General features: G+C 38.6%; 1 protein-coding gene across 3 annotated transcripts in view; it reads left to right on the top strand.

Annotated features, from left to right (window-relative positions):
• The window catches only part of LOC5566516 (YEATS domain-containing protein 2), a 466,690-nt gene that overhangs the window by 142,395 nt on the left and 302,818 nt on the right, over positions 1–21,477 (top strand). For all 3 annotated transcript variants that reach the window (XM_021845459.1, XM_021845458.1, XM_021845457.1), the window contains exon 3: positions 93–327. In XM_021845459.1, the coding sequence (XP_021701151.1) occupies positions 93–327 (235 nt within the window). The remainder of the gene's footprint in view (positions 1–92; positions 328–21,477) is intronic.

The raw sequence follows: 21,477 nt of genomic DNA, 5'->3' as shown, positions 1-21,477 counted from the left end.
GCAGCAGCCGATACCGATACCGTCTCAAGATCCTAACCTAGATTCCTTTGGTAATGTTTGTCTCCTTTTCCTTTCTTTCTTCTCTACAACAGATTCTGCCAGATCACCTCCGAGGATGGGGGAGGTGGTGGCGGCGGCGGAGGCGGCGACGGTAGCAACAATAACAACAATTCCGGCGTCCGCGGCATTGTGATGGACAAGGACGAAAAGCGGATGCGCCGGGAGATCGCCAACAGCAACGAAAGGCGCCGCATGCAGAGCATAAACGCCGGCTTCCAGAGCCTGCGGCAGATGCTGCCGCATCACGAGGGCGAGAAATTGAGCAAGGTGAGTGCCGGGATTGGGAGTTTTTACTCTTCGGAAGTTTGAGTTGGGTTGAATGTCTTCTCGAGTTAAGTTTTATAGCAAAAAGATAACACGTAAATTATCCGATACAAGTATTTCATATAAGGAAATGCAAATCGCATTTAGTATTATATCATTTATTTTCAGTAGAGTTTGTATATTTTAGCAGATACGTGTATTTCGACCTCAACTGTAAGGCCGTCTGTGCCGTGTACTAGCCACAACTTGGTCGACTAAGGCGAAAGATACATATTTTAGTTGGAATTAAATGGTGTACTAAATTCGTTTTTCATTTATTTATAGAAACAGCTCGAAGATTTATTATGAAACATATAATGACTTAGTTTGTTATCAGTTTGGTTGAAGAAGCAGGCAATATAACAAAACAATATCTCATTAATAATGAGTCATTATATTATTTAATAAATATGTTAATTGAAATCGTTTATAACTAGAGTCATAGCGTTGAACGAAAATATCAAAATTAATACTCGATTGCTTTCGCAATTTTGCTCACTACAATCGATATTTGTTTCACGTGATTTGTAAGGAAACATCATTTCTCATTGGAACTGCAGTCATCTGATCATTTTTATATTTTATTTTTTTATTTTTATTATTTTTTATTTAATCCCTGCTCATTGGCGTTACTTAAGTAATCACTATGAGCATCGCTTTTCATACTTATCAGATTTAACGTAGTGTGCAACGTTTTGTATTGAAAAGCTGGAGACGGTGGGTTCAATTCCCGCTCGGTTTATTAACATTAGGGTGCAGCTTGTTTGTCTAAAGTTCAAGAAACCTAAAATTCATGAGGCTTTAAATCTCACGAAAAAAGTAAAAGAAATACCTCCAAGCACGAGTCAAGTCCCTTAAAAGCAATTCTTACCATCATTGTGTTCGATTGATCCTTGACCATGAGAACAAAAAACAGCAAATATCCGCATAACTTGTAAACTCACTGTTCCAATATCCTAGACCTCATCCGCGAATAAAACCGATGACGGGACGAGACAGGCCGTACGATCAAGGTTAGTAGTCACGTCCGAACGCTTTTCGCGCCATTCAATCAGAAAGATCAATCATATTTTATGAAACCTGGCTTGCTCTCTGGGAAAGACACGACCTAGGCCATCGGAGGCGGCTTCAGACTAGTGGGCAATCAGGGGAGGCAGGGTGTGTGAGGTTAAACTTGTTCCTAATAGCTCTATAGATAGGGCACCCGATGACGACGACGAGTACGTGGATGCAACATTGTTGCATCGAAAGCGCACTTGCAAGCTTGATAACAATTGAACTGGTATCGGTTCAATCAGCGGGTGGAGGTATGTCGAGAGTGGTGAGACGGGGATTATGGGAAGGCCACCCACCCACTTGTTGTCGCCGTGGGCAAGCAGAAGGAAAGGAATGTGTCGGTCCTAATAAAGTACGCATTCTTTCTGAGACTCGGTAGGTGCTCGTTTGGCGCACACTAAGGAGCTAGGAAGTACGTCAAATGGATTTGCTCTGCACTGTGTGCACTAAGGTGGTCCATTTTTATATGAAAACAATCAAATTGTAAAAATCTATAGTAGACCCCTACTACGTTTTCCTACGCTTCCATACCGTCATTATAGCACGCCTTTTCTTTTGTCTGATACATAGGCAGTCTGCTAACCAAAACCACGCTCTGTTATAAAATTACCTTTACCCCTATACCTTGTCGCATGAATTGGCGTAGATGCAGGGGTACATCCGGTCTACTGTGGGCCAGTTTGAAATGCAACGTCAATTTCTCCTCCTTCCACTCATTGCTCAGCCTTCTGACGTGCAGGCGCCATTATTGCCTGAAAATAGAATTTCACCAGCACACATACACTGAGGGTGCCATATTTTCGGTCGATTTTCTTCATGCAAACTTTAAACTCGTTTAGTCCCCCACCTAGAGTTGACGCATTCCGCTCAAACTTTCACAATAGCTTCTGAAAGTCCAAATTAACAGATTTTAAGATAACTTAAGATTGTTGTAATTTAACATTTTATACCACCCTAGTTATACACCCTTGCATACTGTGCGGGATTGGCGGGCATTAATCAATTTATTCCCCATTCCCCGTGGCGCTGGATGGCAGACTCCCACCCCTCAACTCAGCCCTTGCAGCAGCGCGTCATACGAGGAGCAAATTGTTTGATTACTGTAATTAGTTCAGGGGCCGATCTCGTTAGCCTCCTCTGTCTCTCTCTCGTTGGAAATCGATCGCGCAAGTGGATTAATTGTAGGAAGGGTATCGATGTCCGAAGAACAAGTAACAAGACGAGCGGCATTTATTGCAATGATTGTGTACTAAGGTGGCCCACGAAAAGAATTCCAGTTTGTTGCAGTTTGTTCTCTATTGATATGAGAATTTCCCTGTCACTAACAAAAGTATTTCGACGACTACAGCGCACCCTATCGTGATAAATATTCGGTCGATTTTCTCCATACAAACATCAAGCTCGAGGATTCTTTTAGTTTGACCACTGTGGGCCACCCTATTATGCACCTTCCTTTGTGCGGTTTGATAACGACTTCCAAGGTCCTTCAGGGCCACTCCGGTACACGGAATTGCTTTATTCCTACATATGAGTCTGCTGAATAGTTGGCGAAACTAATCAAGCATGACGCTGGCAAGGTCGATGAGTGGGCATGCTAATTAAAAATAATTGACAGTCGTAAACAGCAATCCCGAAGCGGTGTTCAATTTTACTGTCCTGTGCGGTGTGGTCATTGATTGGCTGCGCGTCTTAATGAGCCAATGGGATACTCATTGGTGGGACGGTACTGCGGGATTGGCTTCAGGTTGTGGAAGTACATGCGAAATATGTTGTTGAGCATACTCTGTAGAAAATCAACTCGGATTGTAGTTATAGCTCTCCTTAAGATAACTAGTGATGTTACTTTTATGAGCCAATTTAGCAGATTAAGTGGCAGATGAGTCGCTGCTTTGATTCTAATAGGTCTGAGAATGATTTCATAGTTATCTTGGTTACATTCGACCTCAAAAAGTATCAAATTGCTCCTTGCTGACTCTTTTATTCATGAGAGCTTTCATTTCAATTATATCAGTGTGAATATTAATAGCTCCTAGGGGCCCAGATAGCCGTAGCGGTAAACGCGCAGCTATTCAGCATGACCAAGCTGAGGGTCGTGGGTTCGAATCCCACCGGTCGAGGATCTTTTCGGATTGGAAATTTTCTCGACTTCCCAGGGCATAGAGTATCTTCGTACTTGCCACACGATATACACATGCAAAAATGGTCATTGGCATAGTAAGCTCTCAGTTAATAACTGTGGAATTGCTTATAAGAACACTAAGCTGAGAAGCAGGCTCTGTCCCAGTGGGGACGTAACGCCAGAAAGAAGAAGATTAATAGCTGCTCATCTGAGTCTCTTTAAGTTGAGAAAAGTGTTATATTGACTTTGATCTCTTTTCATTTCATACATTTCTAACCAAGAATCAATTGTATAGGATATGGGGCAGTAGTAATACTGCTCAAAATCACTTTTAATTGAAGAATGTTGCTCAGTTCAGATTCAAAATGAGCTGATATTCCTCATATGGACTATTTCAGATAGATACGTATATGAATAAGAATTTGAGAGGATCTTATCAGTCACTTAAGAAATAAGAAACTTTAGAATCGCAAATGAGCTGAAATAGCTCAATCAAATCTATTTTTTTATATGGAGCGCTATCAACACTTCAAAATATGAATTATTGTCACTGATGATGAACAGTCACAATGATGTTCCGAAACACTTGACTTGTGAACGTGGACGTGAATCTAATTCGAAGGGAGCTCATATGGCTCATTTGAGCTACTTCGGATTGAGATGTGTACGAACTTGACTTTGAGGCTTTTCAGTCTCTTAAGTGTGAGAAGGAGATGTATCGAATTTTTGAATTTTCATCTGAAGTCCTAAAGATCAAGAACAAGATAATTGTAAGCTGGGACTGAGCTGAAATTGCTTTTAATATTTTTTTTAGATGAACAAAAAACAGTACGCATAACAGTACAATCGAGCAATTGATGCACTCATGATAAAGTTCAGTCGAATTTTATACGAACATTCCAAATCGAGAGCAAATCTAATTTTATTCTGAAAAACTTAACCCTGTAATCGACATCGTGACTCCGAATCCGATAAAAACTGAGCGGATCTGGCTCATTCGAGCTATTTCTGATAGAGAAGTATATGAACCTGACTCTGAAGAGCGCATATTAGTAAGAGAAGAGTCAGAGAGAAAAGGATCACACTCTAAAACGCTACTTCTTTTAGATCCATAAGGTAGAGAGCAACAACAAATTAAGGTGTACTAGTGAGCTAAAACAGCTCATTTGCATCTTTTTACTCATCACCAGCAGTTCAAAGTAATGAAATACTAATGATGAACATAGCCCGAATATTTTCCGAATCCACAAGCAATTTAATATATTTATGATCGAGAACGGAAGTAAATCGATTTTAAAAGATAGTCATAATGTTGTCCTGGATTTTTTAAGATCGTATCTTAGGTGATTCAAATCAAATATGGAGAGCCAGAAAGCCGTTTCCGATTCGTCAGATAACAGTGTTTGACTAATTGATCAAGTTTTTAGCATGAGCCTGGTTTCTTTGATTGGTGGTCCTGAAGATTTAAGATTTATTTTCACCTTAACTTGTGATCAACAACGTGACTCGTAAGTGATTCGAAAAGAGCTGAAATTGCTCATTAAAACCTGATATTGCCCTGTGAAGTTGAGAATTTTTCATGAAAATACAGAAGAAGTGGCAAATAAAGAGACTTTTACTGTTTTTCGTTGTAGAATTTTTTTAATTCATCACGCTTATTTGGCAGGCTCGGTTTTATAGAATGAACACTGAAAAAGTTTGTTTCTGAAAAGAGCTAATTAAGCTCATTTGAGTCAGAATACTCCCTGAAACACATTTTATCAACTTTAGATCAATAATTAATGACGGAGATACTTTTTTTTTTGATCTGACATACATTTACTAAGTAGGACTTTAGACTAAGAACTGTTCAAATTTGCAATCTGAGCTACTATAAATAAAAATGACGATAAAAGATTAGATGAGCTATAGAATGTAATGATTTCAATTCTGATGTAACATCTGAGTCTCAGATTTCAGAGTAATAATCCAAAATCAGAATCAAATGGATATTAAATGTTCCATTCCATTTATTTACGATCAAATCTTTGACTAGAGGATTCAGCTTACGATTAAACCTATCTTATAAGTTATCATTCTTTCTCATGTTTCAAGGTGGAATCGAAAGAGCACTTTTTTGCCAAGTCTATCGTTAGAGGGGTTCTTCTTCTTCTGCTGGCGTACGTCCCAAGTGGGACATAGTCTGCTTATTGGCTTAGTTTTCTTATGACCAATTCTTTAGTTATACTGCATAATAGTTATTAACTGAGAGCTTTCTTTGCCGTTTGACCATTTTGGCTATCTGGGTCCAAAGACGCCGATGTATCGAAGAATGGATGTTCCGAAAACCTCGGCATTTCAAAAGATCACTTTTGTTTCTTTGCTCCAAGTTGAAGTTTTGTTAGGGCCAATAATTATTTCTTACTTTGAATTGTTCTAGAAAACTAAGTTGCTGAAAATTCTACAATGTTTGAGAAAATCTTCAAATCCACTTGTTGGAATGCTTTTTAAATTGGGGCCAATATATTTCTCTAAATGTTTTGTTCATGCCAATAATTATTTCTTGCTTTGAATTGTTCTAGAAAATTACGTTGCTGATAATTCTACAATTTCTGAGAAAATCCGCAAATCAACTTTTAAGCCTATGGAATTCTTTATAAATTGGATTCGGAAGGTCTTTGCTCATTATAGATATTGTTACAGATATTGTGACTTAAAAAACAATGAACTTCATTGCCGATGTTGATTGAGCTGGGAGCTGATAATGCTCCCTCAAGTGTTTTTTTAAATATCTTTTGACTGCTCTCTGCCATAATCTTATTCTTAAATGAGCTGATTTTGCTCTTCTAAACCTAAGAAGCTCATCAATACGATTTCGAAGATAGTACTACTATCCTAGAAATTTCTGTGTGGAAATAATCTCACATAACGTGCGCTGAAATAACTACACTCATTTTTTTATAGTTCACCTCAACAAAAGTAACGAGCCAAAATGGCTCAATTCGAGTCAATTTATAAATCTGGTCCTGGTAAGAGATTTTAGGTGCTAATTTTATTCTGCGTTTCAATTTTTAGTTTGTAATCCAGATTGGAGCTGAAATGCTCATTTCACATTTGGCAAGGAGTGTACGAAGTTTGTCAAAAATGTCATCTGAAATTTCTAGTGGCTCCATGAGTGGAATATTTCAATCTCTGTTCAACTTAAGATTCAGATTTACCTTGTGCAAATCGGCCCACACAATTCCCCCCCCCCCCGATGCAATTTTGTCGATACAAATCTAATCAGCTGCAATCCTTGAAACAATGTTTACTGCATCCAATTTGTATCCGAGAAATTGAAATGCTTGTAGCGTGCCTTCCACCCAGGGAATGCGTGCTCATTGGGAATTCCTTATGCATTCTCTGACACGAAAGTGGGCGATCGGTGCCGACGAGGCACGCAGCCGATGCATCTGCATTTTCATCTAACAAACTGCTGCCCGAAGTCCAAAGCGGAGGAGTTGGGCAGTTCATTACTATTGGTTGCACAGGGAAATTCCAGACCCTACCTTGGCATAAACACAGACAGGTATACACAGTGGCCCAATTTCATATTCGTACAGGATACTGTTTTCACATCAAGTTAGTAAAAAACTGCTAAATGATGTATTGAGTTTAAAATACTTTATCCATATTGAAGGTAATAGGTGTCATCTATTATTTGCCAATCACAAACTGTTTCCATTTACGTTCATCTTTGGATTAATGAAATAGTATTGAATTGATGTCTGAAATTCACCCAATTCCATATTCGTACACCTACCAAAATTCAAACGTACAACATTATAAACTAAATTTAAAAGCTCTTATTGATTGCTGAAGTGCTTTATTATGATGTTCAAATGTAGTGAAGTACGTTTGGACAATTTATTAACGGACATATATAAAATTTAGGTAAAATTATGAGAAATGCCAGTTTTCCAATGATTTTTGCTATAAAATCCAATAATTCGAACAATAACTTTCATTTTTGTCATTGGATCAAATCTATTAGCTCTGATAGAAATTTAGTTGAAATGTATACAGTTTACAGAAATCATAAACTGATTTTATCCCTTTTGCGTTCAGAAAATTGTTTCGCCATAACTTCAAAACTCTTCTAAAATGATATTTTTAATCAATGTAAACCAAATTTTCATTCTAAACAACAGGTAGACGTTAATTTTGAACTTGTCTGTAAAAATAATTTGAATTACGAACTACGTTTTACAATAAAGTACCCTAAACTACGCTGTACATACCTCCACATATTGATGGTATGGAAATATTCAATTATCTTTGGATTTTAAATTTCAAATTATATTCAAAATAGCACCCTATTTTGCATTTTATTGATTTTATAAGAAAAATACAAAATAACTTGAATGAGCAGAGAGCATTGATATACTTTTTACTAGAATATATCCTGCTGTTTTCATCTTTTTAAAAAACGTTTGTGTTGCGGTTATGACAATAATATTTATTCTATATATCTCTATAATCATGTTTTGTAGTGAAATGTAAATCAAAAATAAAAATTACGCAATGTTTTGATAGGAACATTAACTATGGATTATGTATATCCATTTAGGAGCCAAACTGAGAGAAATTTACTAAAATTTTTGGTTTTGGATTTGTTATAATTGTTATATTACCTAAGATTCAAAAGTATAAGTTGTCGATATACACTCCTAGATACTCTAAAACTGATTATATTTTTTCTGAAACTTGTACAATATTCGCAGTAATCATTCTTAAGGAAGTGATGTTGAAAAAAATTAAAGTTATTGTTCGACTTACCGAATATTTTACCAAAAGACATGCAAAAGGGGGATTTTTCTTAAATTTACTTAAATGTCCACTTATAAATTTTCCAAATGTACTCTTCTACATCTGAACAATACAACGAAGAACTTAAGCAATCATCTAGTCCATTTAAAATTAGTTTTGAATGTTGTATATTTCTTTTTTGTTAGGTGTACGAGTATGGAATTGAGTCAATTATAGACACAAACTCAATACTTTTCCATTATTCCAAAGATTTAAGCAAATGAATACAGTTTGTCATTGCCAAACAATAGATGACACCTATAACCTTGATTATTGATAAAGTATATCGAAGTCCATGCACCATTTAATAGTTTTATACCAACTTGATATGAAAACAGTGCCCCGTACGAAAATAAAATTGAGTCACTGTATACGGACTGGCACCCACTGCTTGGTCTCTCAGAATGTGCGCAAAACAAGAATTTCTATTCCCGCTGCGACTACATACTTTCTTTCGTCTTACGACGATATTGGATGGACCTGGGGAACACTCGGACAGGGCTGGTAGCGGCTAGTCTTGAAATTAGGAACATTTGAAACCTATTGCCTGAAAAAGAGACCAACCAGATGGAGAAATTCCTAGAGAAATCTCAACATTAGTGGATTTTCATTGAACAACTCATGTAGGATTATTTTTGCAGAACTTCTATACTAACAACTGGTCAAAGTCCGTAAAAGAGTAAGTCAAAAAATATTTGGGCACAATCCTGAGATAGTCTCTGGGAAATTACCGGAGGGAGAAGCGTTGGAGTGCTCAAGAATTTCTTGAAGCAAATTCTGAAGAAATTCCTCTGAGCATCCCTTGAAACAGCGCTGGGAGAATTTGTAGAGGAATCACTCGAGGAACATCTGAAAAGAGTCTCTGAAAATATACCAGAATTCCAGCTGTTCCTTGAATTATCTGAGAAAGAATTTCCTGAAGAACCTTCCTGAAATAGTTGAAACAGAGACTTTAGGGACCTTTTCTGATATTGATATGATGATGATGGTGAGATACTTTTTTGAGACTTGCATCATATAGAGGCCCAGTCCCTAAAAAGAGACCTGCTACCAGCCCTGCACTCTGCATAACAACATCGCTAGGGCAGCTCGTTCTATTCGTTAATTCATTGTCAGTGCTCGCGAGGAATTTAAATTTCAATTATTCACATCCAATTAATGCTCGAGGGGGTCGTATGGATGGATGGTGGCCAATTTCAAGTCGTTGTCGTCGCCTGAATAGCAGCTCTCTTCATCTCTTGGCCGGCGTCACAAGCCAACCCACTCTGAGTTGTGCCAGGTCAGGGCGGACAGAGACCTCTGCCATTTATTTCAATTTTTAATTACCGATCCGTTCTCCTTCGGGAGTCGGGCCTAGTGGTTGGAGATCCCTTCACCATCCCCATTGAAGCCCTTGAGCGGAATCGTTGAAGGGTGGCAGGCTCCTCCTTGGCATAGCTATTTATAGCGAATGTTTATTGGCGGAACGGCACCCAATATGCACCCCCCTTAAGGCATAGGGCTCTAAAGCTTCGTTTATCGTCGTTGTCGTCGTCGTCGGTCAGTCCAAGCCTCATGATATTGTGGAAATCTGATCTTTGAGCCCTGAAGTACGTATTCTACAGCCGCCCTCGCGGATCGTAAAAAAAGCCATTCATGAAGTTCAAACTCCTGCATCCGATGTCGCCCGTGCACCTTCGCGTCGTCGTCATCAACGGCGGCCAGTTTTATGGGCACTAATAAATCTATAAAGTAATCAAACACGAAACGGAGTTCCTCATTCTCGCCGTGACCTGAACGAGAGGGGCACCGGACAAGACGTCGCACAGTGGCGCATGGCCGGACAAAACCTTAAAAATTCATGTTCTCAAAATCACTCGTCAATATTTTTTATAGACTTCTATACTATTGAGCGACAATTTCTCAAAATTTGAGATTGATCTGTTCTGTTTTCGATTTTTGGCAGCATTGTAAGTGTGGGAAAGTCAGCAAAATTGGACTGCTCGAAATTCATCAACTATGATTCACCTAGCAAACTGCAAACAGCTGTATCTCAACGAAACCATAAGCGATTTAAGCTCAATAGGTTTCATTTGAAAGCGTAGTTATAAGCCTTAGTTTTGGCTATAGTTATATAGATTTTAACATATCAAGTTTTTATTTGTAACAAAAATAGTTTCAAACAATTTTTCTCCAAAATTTTGTTGAATTTTCAAAATTTCGTACGTTTTATGTGAAGTGTTTCGGGAAAATGAGTCACTCACTATGAAGCAGCAAATCATCCATACTTTCAAACGTGCAATAGTTTTTCTTGCCCCTTTTTGCCCCTAGAGGTGAAAATTCCATTTTCATTTTTTATTATAATTTATCGATTTCATCATTCAAATCTTTATAAATTGTCATAATTTGTTTGAAACTTTAGTGGAATTACTAAAAGGAAGTTAAATTTGTACCTCTAGTTCAGGTTTATGCACAAACTTATGCATTACAACAACAAAAATTGTAGTAATAGCCTTTTTATACAAATGAATGAAAAAAACTTAATTTGGACCAATTTCACTAGAAAATCGAATTTTCAATTTGACTGTTATTTCCAACGGGATGATATCAGGTATCCAAGATAATTAATAGATTACCATTATCAAGCAATTTGAGACGTGTTTGAGGTTTTGTCCGACCTTTGCATGAAGAACCGCCACTGTGCGTCGACTCAGAAGGAATTCGCCCGTTGTAGGGTGGATGAGCTTTATCTGGGTCAAGTGGAAAATATCGATTTTAAATCGTTGAATTTTTATGTAAGTTAACTTCGTTCAGGTTTTAAAGTGGCTTTCTAGAAGTTTTGTTATACCAAATTAAACAAAACTCTATCACAGAAGCAATCAACCAGCTCCCACGATGGGGGAAGTTAAGGATGCCATTCAACAGCTCAAGAACAACAAAGCCGCTGGCAAGGATGGTATCGGAGCCGAACTCATCAAGATGGGCCCGGACAGGTTGGCCGCTTGTCTGCATCGGCTGATAGTCAGAATCTGGGAAACGGAACAGCTACCGGAGGAGTGGAAGCAAGGCGTTATATGCCCTATCTACAAAAAGGGCGACAAACTGGAGTGTGAAAATTATCGTGCAATCACCATCCTAAACGCCGCCTATAAAGTGCTATCCCAGATTCTCTTCCGTCGTCTATCACCTATAGCAAACGAGTTCGTGGGAAGTTATCAAGCAGGTTTCATCGACGGCCGCTCGACAACGGACCAGATCTTTTCCGTGCGGCAAATCCTCCAGAAATGCCGTGAGTACCAGGTCCCTACGCACCATTTGTTCATCGATTTCAAGGCGGCATACGATAGTATCGACCGCATAGAGCTATGGAAAATCATGGATGAGAACAGCTTTCCCGGGAAGCTCACAAGATTGATCAGAGCAACGATGGACGGTGTGCAAAACTGCGTGAAGATCTCGGGCGAACACTCCAGTTCGTTCGAGTCTCGGCGGGGACTACGACAGGGCGATGGACTTTCGTGCCTGTTGTTCAATATTGCGCTTGAAGGTGTCATGCGGAGAGCCGGACTTAACAGTCGAGGCACGATTTTCACGAGATCCGGACAATTTGTTTGCTTCGCGGACGACATGGATATTATTGGGAGAAAATTTGAAACGGTGGCAGATTTGTTCACCCGCCTGAAACGCGAAGCAACAAGAGTCGGGCTAATGGTGAATGCGTCGAAAACAAAGTACATGCTGGTTGGCGGAACTGAGCGCGACAGGACCCGCCTAGGAAGCAGTGTTACGATAGACGGGGATACCTTCGAGGTGGTGGACGAGTTCGTCTACCTCGGATCCTTGTTGACGGCTGACAACAATGTTAGTCGGGAAATACGAAGGCGCATCATCAGCGGAAGTCGTGCCTACTATGGGCTCCAGAAGAAACTGTGGTCAAGAAAGATTCACCCCCGCACCAAATGCACGATGTACAAAACGCTCATAAGACCGGTAGTCCTCTATGGGCATGAGGCGTGGACTATGCTCGAGGAGGACTTGCAAGCTCTTGGGGTTTTCGAACGCCGAGTGCTAAGGACGATCTTCGGCGGCGTGCAGGAGAACGGCGTGTGGCGGCGAAGGATGAACCACGAGCTCGCTCAACTCTACGGCGAACCCAGTATCGTGAAGGTAGCTAAAGCTGGAAGGATACGCTGGGCAGGGCATGTTGCAAGAATGCCGGACAACAACCCTGTAAAGATGGTGTTCGCCACGAATCCGGTCGGAACAAGAAGGCGTGGGGCGCAGCGAGCTAGGTGGATTGATCAGGTACACCAGGACCTGGAGAGCGTGGGTCACAGTCGAGGATGGAGAGAAGCGGCCATGAACCGAGGGAATTGGCGAAATATTGTTGGCGAGGCTTTATCAAGATAATTGATGTAAAGCCAAATAAGTAAGTAAGTATCACAGAAGCAATCAGCTGTGTGGTTAAACTTCCATTGGGTTGAGTAGAAAATTTCAATATTGGTAATCATCAAAATTTCATGGCATTTTGTAGAATAATTTTGTTAAGGTTTTAAAGAGGTTTTATAATGGTATTTTTGTTCAAAACACAACCAAATTTTCTGTGTGGGAGATGTAGATGTGGTTCCAAAGCATCTTTCTTAACTTAACCGAAGCATAACCCTACCCTACTACCAAGTACCAATCGCATCTCGTAGCCGTTACGACAGACAAACTATATGCAACCCAATCACAACCGAATACTATAACTATACTACGCGTCACCACTTACAACCCATCGATCGTCGGGGAGTAAATTCCGAGAGCCCTTTCTGCCGTTCGTCCAGACAGAGGGGCCCGATTGTGTAGTTGTAGTTTATTTTTATGATTCGCCGTTCTACCGGTTTGCGGTGATTGCTTTATTTTCACAAGTTTTACGGTGACCGGTTCTTAAGATGCGAGGTGTGTATAGAGTCGAACGTCGTCGGATTCCTCTTCCAGCTAATCAGTGAATTCAGATGCGGGACTAAACAGGAAAATGTGTCTCTTGGTTGGGGCCAAGCTGCATTCCTCTTACGGTTGTTTACGTCAATTCGTATTTTAAATCGAATAAATTCGAGAATCTGTAGTGTCTGGTTAAAGGTCGAATAAACATTTCTAACGACACCATCATTTTTACTTAAAAAAGTACTCGAATCACGTTACCTGTTTTTTTTAAGGTTTGTTTGTACCATTTTCTATTCATAAAACAAATTCAAAAATTCCGGTAGTACAGCTTCGCAAATGAGGGGCCTTCCTTAGCCGAGTGGTTAGAGTCCGCGGCTACAAAACAAAACCATGCTGAAGATGTCTGGGTTCGATTTCCGGTCGGTCCAGGATCTTTTCGTAATGGAAATTTCCTTGACTTCCCTGGGCATAGAGTATCATCGTACCTGCCACACGAATGCGAAAATGGCAACTTTTACAAAGAAAGCTTTCAGCTAATAACTGTGGAAGTACTCATTGAACACTAAGCTGTGGAACAGGCTTCGTTCCCGTGGGGACGTATTTTCAAGAAGAAGAAAAAGATGTAACAGTTTTGCCAAAGACACTTTTGTTTTAAAAAATCATCTACATAGTCAAAAGAAATTTTCCTCCTTCTTCCTTTTCTTTTTCTTCGTCATAATCATTTTCTTCTTCTTCTTCTCAACACCTTTCCCGTGGTGATTGTGAAGAGAAGATGCAGAGGTATTGTCGGTCTCTAGAAGCAATAATCATTACACAAGCAATAATCATTACATTCCTTCTCAGTCTATGCTTTGCTATGCATAGTACCGTTTTTAGACGTTTTCGCCTAGAAAAAAAATTTGAACTCCAAAAAAAAAAAAGAAAAGTTTCTAAAAAGCTACACCATGCACTGCACATACTACAATAAATATTATGTGAAAATTTAAAAAATATCGCTGTATACTGCATTAGAATTGATGATTGCCTCCAGGACAGGAATGTACACCCCGAAATCCAATATCTTTAACTAATTTCCCAACAGAACCACCCCGCGCTAATTGCGGTAGGTCAGTTCAAGTGATTAATTCATCCACTCACACAAGCCGTTGCAAGTCAACCAGTAGACTGCGTTGGAGGACTACATACCGGACGGGTTCTAGACCTTCGTCATGTGCAGTCTGGAGGGAGACTGCATCCGATAGAGTTCCACGGCCGTCGTCATCGCCGTCAGTCTGATCAATCGATCGCCCCCGCCAAAACTCGCAACTCTCAAGCTAAGCAGCCGCCAAAGACGGTTCTCAATCGCTTAAAGATTTCTCCGCGTACACATATATCGGAGTGCAGCCGTCCCATGTGTGTCGGAGACTTGTTTGCACCCACGTTCCCGACCGACTGACAGGCCGACTTGCACATTTCCGATGTTCCCAACCAATTTGAATTAATTTAGAGCCCCAACGATAAATTGTAAATTGCTGGAAAGCTACTCCTCCGCCCGAACAATGTGTGTAACTAGACCAACCACAAGGCAAGCTCTCCTTCGCCGCCGAGCGTTCGTTCGGTTGAAGCTTAGCTTGCTTGCGCGCCTAATTCTGCATTCTAGTGTGCACCGGGCGGCTTTACAAAACAACACTACACATCACAACAAACGCCTCGTCGTCGTCGTCGTAGTCGTTGGTCTTTTTCAGCGGTTCATTCACAACATTTCCCTCCCTGTAAGACCGACGAACCGAGTCGAACCACCCGCCAAACAACCAATTGCACTATGGGCCAGATATCGACATTTTGGGACAAAAGTCTTTAAACTGATTATTTTACTACCCCTCCACCAGCTGCTTAATTTTTTTTATCACAAAAAATATTAAAACCGCGATAACTTTTCTGTTTCTCAACATTTTAGCACCATTTTTTCACAAGTTCTCAACACACTTCTATTTTTCGAAACTGTATTGGTATTGACCATCAGTCATCTGGGTTTGAAGATAGTCCGATATTCCTTAGGGGACCGACACTTTTCATATAAAACTTTTGTGTTTAGTCAATTTATCAAAATAAAAAAAAACGTGGACTGTATATTATCAGATAACAAACTTCTCAGAAAATACAAATCGGTTGAGCTGTCTCCAATAAATCGAAAAAATTAGATACCAGAAACATAAATGCTCATTACTGAATAACTTATTTTTTCTTGGCATAAACGTCCTCACTGGGATGCTTCTCAGCCTGCTTCTCAGCTTAGTGTTCTTATGAGCACTTCCACAGTTATTAACTGAGAGCTTTCTTTGCCAAAGTTGCCATTTTCGCATTCGTATACCGTGTGGCAGGTACGATGATACTCTATGCCCAGGGAAGCCAAGGAAATTTCCATTACGAAAAGATCCTGTACCGACCGGGAATTGAACCCAGGCACCTTCAGCATGGCTTTGCTTTGTATCCACGGACTCTAACCACTCGGCCCATTACTCAATAACGGCTGCTTCAATTTTTTCTTTTTTTTCAATACCAGACTCTCATGAGAAAAAAGTTGTAGCTTTGGTTATTTACGTGGGTTATGGCTACGCGTCAGTACCATAACCCACGACCAATGATCAAAATCGACACAGATTCCAAAACTAGAAGAGTTTTTTGAGGACTAATAAAAAAATAATGCAAAAATATCGAAAAACTAAAAATTATTGTGATTTGAATATTATTTTGTGGAAGAAACTAGTTGTGGGGTTAATCAATTCGCTAGTTGTGGGGTTAATCGATACCAACTCGATTCGCTCGTCGTGATCGAAAATATCTATAATACGACAGAAATTATTTCAATATAAACTGTTCATACATACAACCGTTACAATGCGTTACACCAGGGTTTCTCAACCGGTGGTCCGCGGACCCCTGGTGATGGTCTGGGGGTGTTTTTCATGGAGTGGAGTAGGAAGCTTCGTGAAAATCGACGGAATAATGACGGCAGATTCCTACATCAACACCTTGCGCGAAAATCTGGAGATTTCGCTGATCCAGACGGGCCTTGAAGAGAAATTTATATTTCTCTAGAACAACGACCCGTAGCATACTGCCAAGAAGACCAAGTCTTTCTTCCGATCTGGTCGGATTAAACCGCTGGAATGGCCTCCACAAAGCCCAGACCTCAACCCCATCGAGAATTTGTGGGCGTTTCTCGATGCCAGGGTTGACAAAACTGGTGTTACCAACAAAAATAATTATTTTGAAGCCTTGGAGCGCGCCTGGGAAGAATTAGAACCACAACACCTACAAAACCTGGTGAAAAGCATGCCGAAGCGCCTCCAGCAAGTCCTTAAGGCCAAAGGAGGACCCATTAACTATTCAATTGCTTTTTATTTTTCCTAAATCATCTTTTCTGGGGCCAAGAAGGAAGTGGGCACTTTATTTTGTCACTATTTTTTTTCAATACAAATTGATTTTCTTTTTCTTTGAGTAAAATTCTTTTTTTTTTATCAAAATTTCGTAAGTGCAACTTTAAAAGAATATCAAAAATAAAATATCAAAAAAAATTAAAGTGTGTTAACTTTAATTTGAACCAAATCAACGAGAGAAATTTGAAAACTGGTAAGGTGGGCACTTTATTTTGCCTCTCAGTGTAAGACCGTTACCCTTTATTGAGTAAATGCTGTACAACAACATTTTAATACATATATATTTCGATAGAAAACTGTTTTTTTCAGTAGTGGCCTTATGATCGTGTATTTTTCAAGCTCTTTAGATTCTAACGTTTGTACTATTTCAATTTGCTTCTATTAGATTTTACAAATACGTTTTTCTTTGAGGTAAAACATCTCGGACTCCGGAGATGGCCGCCACAATGGCCGACTTGTGCCCCTTCTCACGTTTTCAAAGGCACTAAACTGCAGAAATAGTTGTCAAACGTTTCTGATCTTCTTATTTTAAGCTTTCTGGTAGTACACAAAGCCAGAATAAAAATTGCACTGTTATTGAATGCTTTTTTTTCTCGAGATTTGTGCCTTTGAAGTTTTAGTCCAGTCTTAGAAGTTGATTCCAAACTGTTTCACCTTAAACTGAATAGTAAAATGAACAGACGCAACACCACAATCGAAATTGCTAAAGAAAATACAAAATAGCGATGATGAAAAATTTTAGTGAGGTCTTAAAATTTTGTACGTCAATATTAAATCAGAACAATACGCGTCAAGTTTATAGTTAACTGCAAATCCTGCCTATCATATGTATAAAATCCCAGAGCTGTCTGTCTATCAGTAACGCTCTGAAATGTTTCACCGAAAAGTTTCATTGAGCACTACAACAGCAATATAAAAGCACTACAACCGTAAATTTAAATGTTAAAACATTACAATTGCAAATTGTAGAGCACTTCAACAGTTATTTGACAGTATATTTTTAAGCTTTCTGGAACATTGTTCTTTTCAATTCGTAGAATATTCCCGAATTTTCTTTTTTTTCGTTTCAAGGAGTTTGTTTGATGATCAATACGTAAACGAATTAACTTCAAGCAAATTGTAGTTTGGTAGAACTTGAATCGGGTTGAGGTTAAACCCGGATTTCGCCAATTCCAGCCTAGGTTCAAAAACAAATTTGACTTATGCAAAAGCAAGATAAACATGATGAATATGCAACTTTTTTTATTTACAGTGAAACCTCCATAAGTCGATGTTCCATGACTCGATAAAAATGGAAGCATACTAAAAACAAAATTTCATGGTTACTATGATGGTTCCCTAAAACAGCTGTCAAGCTGTCCTGTTCCATGACTCGATATTTCTATGAGTCATTACAGTTGCGTTTTTGAAAGACTTAAATAAATTATAGAACACTGCTACGGCTTTTCAGCAGAATATTCGAGAATGTTCAGTAATATTCTCCAATTCACAGAAAGATCAGGAACTTTTGCATAAGAAACATTGCAACAGCATTTACGGCTGTAATTATTTCGGATTAGAACATTATAACAGCACTAAGACCACGTGATCAATGAAGTGTGATCAGATCATTAATGTAGGCGATTTTGTGATCATTAGTATCATGTGTGGCGATGTCGGGTTATGTTTATAAAATTAGAACCATTATTATCCTCTACTTCTGATATTACATCTCCACTAAGACGCAGACACCTCATTATTTATAGAGCACTTTCACAGTTATGAACAGAGAATTATCCATGTTGTCATTTTGAAGTTCAACATAGATATTATCAATCTTTGAAAGAAGAAATATAGCTTTTCGCTTTCAAATTTCGTTGGAACGTGGCTAACCACGTTGGGTAAGCTAGTTTTTAATATTGATGCAAGATGAAAGATTAAAACATAATAAGTAGTGAGTAGTTTAATTAAATGAAGTATACAAACTATTAGAATGTGCACAAATGAGGCATCTAATTTCGAATAACAAATTAGATGTAAAATGATGAATTATTTTTTAATATGAACTATTTTTAATATTCATCAATTCTGATTGATAAACTTATGACAGCATATGAATTGAGGTGGCCCATTTCCATATGGGAAAAATCAACTTGTAAAAATTTTAATTTAGACTCTTAGAATTTTTTTTTTAGACCTCCAGAAGGTACTGTAAAATTTGAGCTGAATCCGTCAACTATGAAGAGGATTGAACAAACTTGAAGTTTGTGTGAGAAAAATCTACCAAATATATGGGAAAAGCAGTTCTGTTTACATTTTCGACCATAGGTGGTGCTGTAGTCGATTAATTTATCTCAACTAGGGTTGTCATGTCTATTATAGGGACGTTCCGATACTTCCGACATATCAGAATATCGATATTTTGCTTCCGATATTCGATATTTTGGTAACGATATTTCCTATTCAATATATCGGTGATATCGATATTTTCTTCCGATATATCGTAAACTAATATATGGAAAACAATTGTAAGGTTTTAAAATTAGCACTAACAAAGGCATTAAACATTCGTAGGTGGTACAGCCTTATACCGCTGCATGAGGGGTAGAAAAGGGTAATTGACCGCATACCTATTAACCCTTCAGTCGTTGCGCGATTTGTCACCGTCAGAACGCTGATGCTTTGTACGATAAGCGAGGTTTTTAACCATTGTTGTACAAAACACAACAGTGCGACGACTGAAGTGTTAACACCCTGCAGAAATCTGTTACGCAAAATCTGCGTACTTAAAAATTGTTTGACGATCTGACATTCTCTGAAAGGGTGGACGAGAGTTACAAAGACCTCTACATGATAAAAGTAAAAAACATTTGTAGGGGTTTTGAAATTTAATTTATTTCTTGATTAAATGCAAGAAATAAGTTAGATTTCGAGAAAACCCAAAGCTATTTCTGTATTGTACTAGACTGTATGTTAACAGAAGATATTTATGTAATTGTCGGTCAAAACAGCAACAATCTTTAGTGTTCAAATATTTTTTTGTCGAGTTGTAGGAAACTAAACGGTAGGTCACTAAATGATATAGGAATTTTGCTCCATTGAAATATATCATATGATATTCCGATATATCGATATTTTGAATCAATATATCGGTGGTTTCGATACTTTAATTCGATAATCGTATCGAATCAAATATCGATACTTCGCAATATCGGAACGTCCCTAGTCTATTATGGCATAAACCAGCCGACGGTGTTTTGAAAATACCTGAAGATTGTAGACACAAAAGTCAAATTGAACAAATTGAGATGTAAAATTGTGAAAAATAATAGAATCGTTCTGGTGGGCTTCGATCCCACGACTCCCAATACGTTAGACTGGGCACGTTAACCAACTACGCAACAGAATTTCAATTTGTCCAAATTAACTTTTGTGTCTATGACCTTCAGATTAATTTCTTTCATTATTGATTTGAAAATTCTCTAATCTATAGAGTAGAGATTGCTGCAAACTGGAAAACCGAAGTATAACTTTCTTAAGTAGATGAAAAAAACCGAATTTAGTACTATACCATTTAATTCTACTAGAATTTGTATCCTTTGACAGATACGCGTATTTCGACCTCAACTGTAAGGCCGTCTTCAGTGTCGTGTACTAGTCGAGTCTAGTACACGACACTGAAGACGGCCTTACAGTTGAGGTCGAAATACGCGTATCTGTCAAAGGATACAAACTCTAGTGGAATTAAATGGTATAGTACTAAATTCGGTTTTTTCATCTACTTATAGGTATTCTACTAAACAGCTCGAAGATTTATTATCATATAACTTTCTTGTTTCTTCACGAGAAGACTTCCAGTAAGTTTCAGTCCCTTCTTTATTGATTCGAGAATCTTCAAATCAATATTGAAAGAAATTCTTCGTCTACAGCGCAACCTATTAAATTAGAATTGGTTTCCCTTACATTAGACCGAATTACACAAACTTCAAGTTCGTTTAGCCCTATTTTTTATATCACGGATTTGAGTGGAATCTACAGTAGCTTCTGGCAATTCAAATGGACAAATTGGTGGTCGTGTAGCTTATGATTGTTTTTCAGTTTGATCATTATGGTCCACTCGAATGTGTCATTTAATTTATAAACGTTTTGAAATCTAGTGCAATATGTACTGAATGTCAAATTTCGATGTTCTCTCAACTAATTTGCAGTTTTTGGTAAATCGGGAAACAAATTTTAACGATTCTTCAAATCATTATGTTAAGCTGATTTTTACCTTTTGAATTACTGCAGAATGTGCAAATTAGTATTGGGGGTTTTGCCCTCCAGTCTATTGGAGGACACCTAGATAATGTTTGCACACCATGTTTGCCATATATTGGATAGCGTCGTAGCTATTAATCAAATCAACGTGTAACGCACATGTAACGTACACTGCTGGTTTGTGAATTGAATGCAAGGTGCGTGCTTCTGCTAAACTGCCATATAAACTGACGTATGAGTTGAAAATTTGCACGAGAAGCTATTCGTCAACTAAAAGTAATCATAATTTATTGTAATTTTTAATGTTTTTCGTGGACTAAATAAAAAAAAAGTTGTATTTGTCATTATCCTCTACCCGAGGAGAAAAATACTTGAACAAAAAACTAGATCCTTATGTAAGAATTGCCAGCATATAATTACATAATAGAAATAGGTACCTTCCTTGGCCGAGTGGTTAGAGTCCGCGACTACGAAGCGAAGCCATGCTGAAGGTGTCTGGGTTCGATCCCCGGTCGGTGCACAATCTTTCTGTAATGTAAAGTTCCTTGA

The sequence above is a fragment of the Aedes aegypti genome, chromosome 2 (genome assembly GCF_002204515.2).
Source record: "Aedes aegypti strain LVP_AGWG chromosome 2, AaegL5.0 Primary Assembly, whole genome shotgun sequence".
NCBI classification, from domain to species: domain Eukaryota; kingdom Metazoa; phylum Arthropoda; class Insecta; order Diptera; family Culicidae; genus Aedes; species Aedes aegypti.
Note: the sequence above shows the minus strand (reverse complement) of the source record. Positions and strands in the feature narration are given on the sequence as shown.